Raw genomic sequence first — 9,776 nt, forward strand, 5'->3', positions numbered from 1 at the left:
GACTTGACACAGTCCTGCTGAAGCCCCCATTCAACCCTCGGTGTGAAAGGACAATCACTGCCGCCCTGCTGCTGCTGCATTATGCTTCATCAGTACTTCCCTCTCATCCACTTCCTCTGGGGGGGAAAAAGAGTTTCTGTTCATGAAATCATTCAAAAAGAGCTGGGCGGCAGTTCTTATGAATGAGATTCTATACAACGAGAGGCACCTTTAATTAAGGAGCTGGGCGGTCCACTGATCAGGCTTAATAAGCTATTCAGATGAACACAACAAAGACTCTCTAACTAGGCTGACACAGGAAGAAAGACAGAAAACGTAGGTGTGGGTCTGATGTTCAAACAGAAACAGTGAGCAGCAGACACCCACTGCTACTATTGGCCCACTGCCTCTCTCAGGAGGGCCCCTGAATGGCCTCTGCAGACGGCATGGTTCTTCAGGGGGGCCCGATGGAGCTACAGAAGGATGAGCAAGAGGCCACAACTGCCAGTGATAAGCGGACACTCCTGTCAATCAAGCAAACACACGTTGAAACATAATAGTTAGAAGCAATTAGTAAACGTATCCATGACTAGATCGACAGAAAACACATTGTTCTTTTGCAGCCTCTCAAGATGACGACTGTTCTGCTTTTCTCTGATCAATAGCATGTCAAACTAAATATCATAGGGATTTGGTCTGGCTAAACAGACATTTAAAGATATCTAATTGGAATGAATATGTGTTACTGTTTTTGAGTAGATAAATCAATTAATGCAGCTAAATAGTCTATTTATCAGAAAGTAAAATAGTCATTTGTTGCAACACTAAAACATAAAATCATTATTTCATGTTTTGTTAAAATTCCAACCAATTTAAATAGCAAAAAAACAATAGACTGACTCTAAGCCTGCAGTAGCAGTCTTCACCAATCCAGTCCGGAGGCAGGCTCCAAGAAGCATTAGATATGCGTCGAGTAAAATCCAGAACCACATCAGCAAATGCCTGGCGGCCTTTTGTATAGCTTACTGGAGCTTCACGTGCAGCCGCATGAGCTCTGCTCTGAGGCTTTGCAAAGATGCACCAACGCAAACAAACAAACAAACATGCTTTTAAAGTCTCAAACGCTGAACTCCGAAAAAGAGCAGAACAGAACCGCAAACTGATGTAATGTGATCAGTGTGTTTGGCACCTGTTTAAACCCTGGCGCCTGCATGCTGTTTGCACTGGAGGAATGAGAGGGACTTTTGATTGAAGAAGTGTGAAGTTTGAGGGGTAATGGTTCAACCAAGAAGTACAGCACTTCATCATCAAGAAGCCTCTGTTTTTCACTGCACACATTACTGAAGTGATGAGGGCAACAGGGCAAACGAGAGGTTTGACAGAACACCTTTTACCTGTAAATCACTTCAGGCAGTCACCACCTCTTTCCATCTCTGCGACACAGACAGGTTGTTGCTGTGAATGGTGCTCTCGTGCAGCTGCCTGTGAATGGTTCCCTGTGCGCTGCTCTCCGCTGTTCTCCTGTGCGCTGGCCAGGGGCAACACCCAGTGCTAACGTGCCAGGGGAGGATTTCCAGAGCCTCAACAAGAGCTAAATAAACCAGCCTCCACATCTGGGAGAGCAGCAACACTGGTAAACAGCGGTCTGTACACAAAGCCAGGCCCTTGTATCCCCTTAATGATGAGGTTTCTGCACTGCTGCCTGTCACACTCACTTAGACTCATCACTGTGCAAGTCACACATATTCAGAAATATTAACTCGCACCTGTACACATGGAAAAGGGTCAACGCATCTGTATTCATTCAGGACTGATTTAAAGTAAGACTAATAAAACGTTTTCTGAAGCAACACGATTGACAATATGTGTGTGAGGCGTCTTAATCACTGCTTGTGAAAAAAAGGCTGATTTTGGACCATATACAGGATAAAATGTGTAATGCACAGATGTGAGGCCAAGCGAGTCTCTCCATTGGCATAATCTGGACTAGAGGACTCCCTGCTGGTGGAGAAGGAGGAGGAGAGCAAACACTAGTGTATTGTAAGTGTATTGGGCATACACAAGTCAGTATATTATAAATAATTGTTACTGTACAGTAGACCATTTGAAAATGTTCTGGACAGTCATTCAGATCAATGAGAAACAGCAAACAGGATAGACAGGGTTTAGTATTTGATATAGTTACTTTGAAGCACAGCATATGTCTCGCACCATCCAAAATATTAGAATCTGCATTACAACTCAAAGCACTTGGATACAACTCACCCATCATTGGAGCAGGTCATGAACTCCTCTTTAATCTTTGGATGCCAACAGCCATTATTCAGCATCGCCGTGTGGCCCTGGATAACGAAGAAAGTGAAATTCAACACATTACAAAGCAGAAGCCGATAAAGAGCTGGTGGAAACACAATAGGTGAAATGTCGCCAGGAGGAACCACTTTAGACAACGTGTTCTGCAGTCTTACAGCTCACACATTATGTGCAGTGACAGCTGTTGGTCTTCATTTATTAAATCTCCAGCCAAAATGACTTCGAAAGGGCACCGGTTAAATATTTCTGGGGTGCTTTTCTTTTTTGTGACAATGGATGTTCAGGGTTTCGAGTGGACTCTGTGCAAAGCAACTTAAAGGTCATAAACTACGCAAAGAGAAGTTCCAAGGGAGGAACCAATGATGTTGCCTGAGCTGAAAACCCCTTAAAGAGGCTCTCCCTTGAGGAAGTCTTTTTGGACCTTTAATTTGATCATATTGTAACCTCGACTTTGAGCATGTGAACTCTAAGGCAGAGCAGCACGCAGTGTCACGGCTTCAAACAGCTAGCTCCTTCAAGAGTAACCTTTTAGACATGTCCTGTGCTGGAGTAGTCCTGTGGAGAATTACTCATAACAAATGACTTCAAAGCGGGAGAACCCAGAGACAGGCCTGCCAGGTCAGAGAGGAGCGCTTCAGACATGACGTACCGCTTTCTGACAGGATGCTCAAGAAAGCAGAGCCTTGCAAGAGCAGAAGCTGACTGAATAACATCGGTATGTCTGCATCAGAAAGAGGCCCGTCTATTCACCTTCTAATACTTCAAAAAACACCACTTTAATAATGGATTAAAGGGGAACTGCCGTTTAATTGTTCAAAAGGTTTAATAACAGATTGCTTTTCAAAGAGGTTGACGCTCAAACGGGATGTGAATTTCTGCTTCCTTGCTGTGTGCACTAGCCTCAAGACAAACAGACACGCTTTACTACTGGCTCATTGTTAGGGAAAAGGGGCCGCTACCTCCCTGGCCACATTTGATCCTCTTCCTTTAACAGATTAGGACAACAAATTGCCAAGACTAAAGAGAAGCAGATTGATGTTAGTACTAACAGTGAACTCAAATAGAGCAGGTTGATGACAAACAGCACTAAGAGTGGAAACCTTTGTGATAACAAGAAGCGACCAACTGGGGACAACAGTAGCATGTTCAGCTCGCTTCATTACAGAAGCATTCAGCATGGGTTACTGCTTTAAGTGCATTTGTAAGGTTTAAGCTAAGGTCATTTCACTCAAAATTGGAACCTCATAGTCAATACATCTATTAAGCAGGTGACAGCAAATTAAACGTGTTCATCTGGATGATATTTATAACAATTCTCCATCTTTTATGAAGCAAAAAAGCCAATGATTTTTCTGGTTTCAGATTTTCTGATGACGATTTTGCTCTTTTTTTTGTTTTCCCTTCCCTGAAGAGTTGGCAATTATTGGATCAAAACAACCAATTTCAAGACATTGGGATCGAGGAAACCGTGCTGCAAATTTAGCACAAATTATTATTAAAAAAAAAAATCATGCTATTCCATTTCATGTGCACAAAGTTGTCTGTTTGACAAATCCCTCGGCACACACGGGATGAGGCAGAAGGCAAGTAAGTGCCTGTCAACAGAGGCAGACTGGAAGCAGAGACTTCATTATCACATGAGACACGTCTAATCGACTGGGACACTGTCAGCGGGCCAACACGCATTCTCATTGAAGCAAACTCTCCCACCGGATCCAGATGGGACTGAGCAGGACAAGAATGTAGGACAACCAGGAAAACACTACTTGCAATCAATGGGCCTTCACTTGCTCAAGTAGTTCATATGGCTGGTATAAACTCTGGCTAAATGCACTGCAGATGGCACAGATGGTTCGTGGCCACCAATACAGCTTTCTGGATCACAGTAAAAACTCAAACATGGGCAATAAATTAGGATCCTCCTTTTTAGAAAGAGGGTACAAGAGAAGCAAGAGCAAGACAAGCAAGAGATGGACCACAAGAGACCTGGATGCATGTGGTGGTCCTCTCCCCCTGATACTGCCTCTGGCTGGAGAACACAACACAGAAACAGAGCAGGACATGGAGCACCTTGCTAGCATTATGCGCTGGCAGGATCCTCCCTCAGAACCTGAGAGCAGCTAGCCTGTGTTTAGAACAAGCAGTCACTCTTGGCCTGCGTATTCGCTGTTGCTATAGAATGGAAAACACAAATGTCTGTAACATACTTAAAGCGGCTGGATATATTCAATAATTGTTCATAATAATAATAATAATAATGCATGAAATGACACTGAAAACAATAAGTTACCAGAGCTCAGCAATTGCAGAGTGAGTGCAATGTTCTCATTTGGTTCAATGGCTTTTTTTCTGTTATGCACAATAACTGTACAATAACCATTTCCAATCCCAGGCTCCTCCAACAATGCAACATAAATATAAATAAGACAAAAAACAAGAACAATTGTGCAAGTGACTAATGTGCAAGTAAATCCAGAAATTAGAAAACAATATATATGGAAAATAGAATAGGGTAAAAATAAAAAACACAATGTAAAATAATTACTGAACAGTGAAATAAATACTGCTTATTGTAATAATAAGCCGAATTGTGTACTGTACACAGACGAATGCTTTATGTGAAATGATGTCCCAAAACTACAAAAAGATGACCCAGGTATAAATAAACACAATGTTACCTTGGTTTTGGCCATGTCCACGATGTACTGGTCTCCCTTCACACACTCCATGACATTGAAGCCATCGCGGTCCAACACCTTGGCCTGTGCATTGCCAGAAACCACCAGGATGACATCACCAGTGTTGCTGTACTGCAGGGACTTGATCTGATGGCTGAGGGGACACACACACAGACACACACATTACACACATCTGAGGGAAAGCTAGTGTTTGCATTTCCGTGGTGATGATAGTTTCTGATAAGTGTCTTGTTTCCCGTTTGCAAGCCATCTGCGAGCTGCGATATTACAAGAGTTCTGCACCAAAACTATTTTATACAAGGAGCTCTTTAATCATAAAGGGTTCAGAAACCAAACCAAATACAGTTATGTGTAGCTATAGGAACAAACAACACAACATCTGATGTACATGTGATGACGGGTCTCTTTAATCAACAACACGCGACAGACAGACAGTCACACGCAACAACTGAGCAGTGATGGAACATAAGGGCATTTTCAGCCAAGGCATGGAAAGAAAAACTACTTGAAACCCATTACACATATTGTGGTTCTTTTGTTTTTTACATTTTAGAAATATGCATGTCATTGTGCAATGCACGGCAGTGCATACAATGGAGGACACGCAACAATCTGGACTACTTAACCAGAGTGAGAGCAATTGAGGTCAGTAGTAGTCAAATAGCATTAACACAGCAGGGGGCAGCTGGGGCGCCAATATTTACATTACATTACATTGCATTTAGCTGACGCTTTTATCCACTAGCGACTTACAATAAGTACATTCGACCATACACTGAGCAAAACGCTCCATAGCTAAAATGAAAGGGAAGGTAACACCAGTGCTGTTTTTAATTGGGGGGCTTTGGCTTCTTCAAAGCCTCGATACAGCACCAAATGCTTGTTGGCTTTTTGGGTCAGAAACGAGGAACACTGGACCTCAGCAGCACAGCTTTCTATTCGAGACCAGCTTGTTAGTAAACCAAACAGACTACTCCATCACATTGTAATCAAATGAAATGTAGCGTAAACGTCTGTTAATAAGGGGAAACCTGCTCCAGCTCAGCCCACTGGTTCCCAAAAACAAAAAAAAGAATGTAATCTTTGATGATGGCTTCAGTGGAAGACAGAATACACACGCACACACACACACACACACACACATCTCCACCATCTGCTTCTGAAAGGCTCATTTTGAATGAAACGAGAGGATGTCACATGGTGAACACAAGGCTCGATGAAGCTTAACAAATGTGTGTGTTTGTGTATGTGCTTACACTTTGGCACAGGGAGTTTAATGGATGTTTGCGTGAAACTAATTAACCACATGTTAGGCAACTGTGTTGATGTTCCACGTTGTTCCCAGAAAATGTACTCACCACTCACAGGGCTGGAGGGATCTGAAGGCCTGCAGAGCCTGGTCCATCCCAGCAAAGTCCCAGAAGCGCACATCGTAGTCGTAACCACCGGTAACCAGACGGGCTCCAGAGGGGTCTAAGGCGAGGGCTGATACCTGAGGAGACAATATGCTTACATTTAAAAATGAAGAAATTATCTGTACGATTAAGAGGCCACCCGACCGTAGAAGGTCAAAATAATTGACAGTTTAGTCATACACCTCTGAAAAAGGCAGCACAAATAAGCAGAAGCCAAATATTTAAAATGTTCAAATTATTCAGATGTGAAATGTTTTAAAACTGCAATAGAGTTCAGGATGTGAATACCAGATTTGCTCTACGCTGAAGACATGGAGAATTCAAAACTATATTTTTCCTCACTGCTACAAAATATCAAGGAAAACAGACGTGCTGCCAATGCTATTGCTGAAAATCAGGAAAAAGAGAAGGAACATTGGCTAAAAAAATCCCAATAACTGAAAACGATCTCCAGATGTTTTGCATTATTTGAATAAATGTGGTGCTGATTATAAGCCACTTACCATGAATATAGACCTTCTTATTCTTCTTTCCAACAGAGCGTCACATAATCAATTTCCACACATAAGCAATAATCACTGGGTGCTGAAAGAAGTCCTTACCGTCCTGGTGCCGTGCTGCAGAGTGATCTCGTGGCTGTCTGGAATCTTCTTCACTGGATTCTAAGGCGGAAAGTTGAGATGAATCATAAGGGAACAGTACAAAAACTGGCTCAATTAGGTGTGTAATTATAGTTGTTAGCATTGCATTCCAGGTTTCAATTACACATGACATTTGAACTGGAATAGACTGTATGGCTAGACATTCTGGAATCACAGCAATCACCATCAAAGGACTCACTGGGAACAGTCAATCTGTTGAATTGAAAAGGTTAGGATCTGAGCTATTCACTCGTAACCTAAGACGATTACTTCCCATATCTTGAATTTAAGATGCTGATATGTTTCGAGTGGAACATACATTTTGAACAAAGAAAACACAGGGGAACCCCTAAGAGACAATGTTCAGTTACAAACAGTATGAAAGTAGGTGTCTCATGTTGCCTGTAACACTGCCAAATGAATACATTTCATTGTGCTGCCATCTAGCGGTGAAGCTTCAATATTACACTGGCTGGGTTTATCGGTACTTTGAATGACCGAAGCAACAGTTATGATCTTAGTAGCACTTGTGCTTTTCCTTCTATGAGAAGTAAAAATGTCTACAGAAAAAAAAGACCTGTGTAAAGCTGCAGGAAGAGAGATTGAATGTTTGAACGGGACAAATAAAAACTAAAGGAAATAACAAGGAAATATTGAACACTGACTACTGTTAAGTGGGTAATTTCCAACCTACATCATCATCATCTTGTCCCTCCTCATCATCATCGTCATCATCATCATCATCGTCATCATCACTCTGAGCCGTGCTGCCTGATGGACCAGGAACTCGGGAACGTTCATCATCATTTTCCTCTCCTTTGTATTGGGGAGGCAGCGGAGGACCAATGAGCTCAGAGTCTGAGTCCGAGTCAGACCCACTGTCACTGCTGCTGTCACTCTCCTGTTTTCTCCTGAAGAAACATTATATTCTTTCATTTACAAATGTCTAATATGCTTGACCTACAGACAGGTTAACTACATCTGATAGTTCTCAATAAGAACAATCAAACTAAAATCCCTGGTTACCTGGAAGCAGCCGCTGCAAGTTTGTCTCTCTGGGTGTGGGCTGATGGCTTTACTGATTTGGAGCTTTCCCCTTTCTCCTCCATCTCTTCAACCTTCTGCCGCTCCTCTGAGGAAGCAAAAATGACCTGGTTGTAGGATAGGGTTATACGCACCTTCACGAAAGAGTGAACAGCTTGCAATGTTGGTAAACGTACCTAATACACGCTGAGTCCTCTCAATGGCTGTGCGACGTGTCGATTCAAAAATGGAATCAAGGTCAAATGTGCGGGCCTTCTTACCTGGATGGATGAAATAACAGCTTGTTTGAACACTAACTGACGCATATTGTCAGCGCATTATAGAATGAATTAAGTAAACATCTAAAGTTATTGTCCATTTGTGCTTGACTGTACATACCAAACCCAGAGAATCCCATGACAGATGCAATTTCTCCATCTCCATCGTCAGATGCTGCAGAAGAGGCAAGATCATTAATCAATACTGTGTTATCTTGTTTATCGTGGAAACTATGTTAACAATTGTGTTTTTTTTCACATGACATTTGAAAAATAGAATACAGCTCTCTCGGTTTTATTATATCCACACTTATGTTCGCATAGTCCATTGCAGAGGATTTAGTTACAGGCAGACACTTGGATCTGGCGTCATCGCATGATTGAATTGAACTGGTGTTGCAAATAATAAATATAAGCCTTTATCGACCTAGATCGGAGTACCAAAACAAGTTAAAGCTCCACCGTTTACACAAACGTGCTTAGAATATAACGTTCAAAGACGTCAGCTAAGGTTAACAATACTGTAACATTTGAGCATGAATGACACGTTAATATTTATCAATGGTTAGATTGCCAATTATTTCTCGTTTGAAATACAATAGCAGCTTTTCTGGAAATGTAAAGCTGCACTAGCTAACGTTACAGTTAGCTTTTGAATAAGATGGTGGAAATTGGTTAACATCATAGAAGAGAATAAGCTAACACACAAGCTAGCAAGACCAGAAGCGATGCGAGTCTTTCACATAGCCTACTTGGCGTAATGTAGCTAGCTGATACATGTCAAACAACTTGGAAGTACAGCCCAATATGCCTGCACATACATGCAAGACATTTAAAATGAATAAACAACACTGAAAGACGTGTAAGAACAAAACGTTGTTACCTTCATCCACTTTGTTGGTGTCCATGTTTTCAAATACAACGGTCACCTTTGCCCTCCGGAAGTTCTTCTTCTACTACTACTACTACTACTACTACTTCTTCTACTACTTCTTCTTCTTCTGCGCTACTTGCGGCACCGCTGAGAGGTCGTTGCTGGAACTACAGTCTGGAATCATTCTCTTTAGATACAATGGTGCGTGAGCGTGTTTTAAACCTTTAGAGATGATAAAGTGCTATACTGTTTACATTTTGTATTGTTTAAATATACACAAGACTGATAACAAGCATAGGATATGTCTTATGTAGGAAACGTTTAGAGATCCACAGCAACATCTAGTTTATTAAAAGGCAATAAAACAACTCAATAATCTGTGTGCCCAAATACTTTATTTAGTATGAGGAAAGATTCCACAACATTTCTTCTGATTGACTCTAGCATTGGGCAAGTGTCTATTAATACAACTTTGCAATTGTGAGATAACATGAGCTATTTAAAGAACTATTATTAGAAAACTGTCACAATAAATCGCTCTATTTCCCCAATGC

General features: G+C 41.6%; 1 protein-coding gene across 1 annotated transcript in view; it reads right to left on the reverse strand.

Annotated features, from left to right (window-relative positions):
* LOC117456063 (WD repeat-containing protein 70) overlaps positions 1-9,301 on the reverse strand; it is a 42,607-nt gene extending 33,306 nt beyond the window's left edge. The window contains exons 1-9 of the mRNA XM_034095790.1: positions 9,232-9,301; positions 8,470-8,523; positions 8,268-8,351; positions 8,074-8,179; positions 7,742-7,958; positions 7,009-7,068; positions 6,350-6,483; positions 4,971-5,124; positions 2,245-2,321 (exon numbers count right to left, since the gene is read on the reverse strand). Of these exons, the coding sequence (XP_033951681.1) occupies positions 2,245-2,321; positions 4,971-5,124; positions 6,350-6,483; positions 7,009-7,068; positions 7,742-7,958; positions 8,074-8,179; positions 8,268-8,351; positions 8,470-8,523; positions 9,232-9,256 (911 nt within the window). The 5' untranslated portion in view covers positions 9,257-9,301. The remainder of the gene's footprint in view (positions 1-2,244; positions 2,322-4,970; positions 5,125-6,349; positions 6,484-7,008; positions 7,069-7,741; positions 7,959-8,073; positions 8,180-8,267; positions 8,352-8,469; positions 8,524-9,231) is intronic.
* Positions 9,302-9,776: the final 475 nt, after the last annotated feature.

Source organism: Pseudochaenichthys georgianus, chromosome 12 (genome assembly GCF_902827115.2).
Source record: "Pseudochaenichthys georgianus chromosome 12, fPseGeo1.2, whole genome shotgun sequence".
In the NCBI taxonomy this organism is placed as follows: Eukaryota; Metazoa; Chordata; class Actinopteri; order Perciformes; family Channichthyidae; genus Pseudochaenichthys; species Pseudochaenichthys georgianus.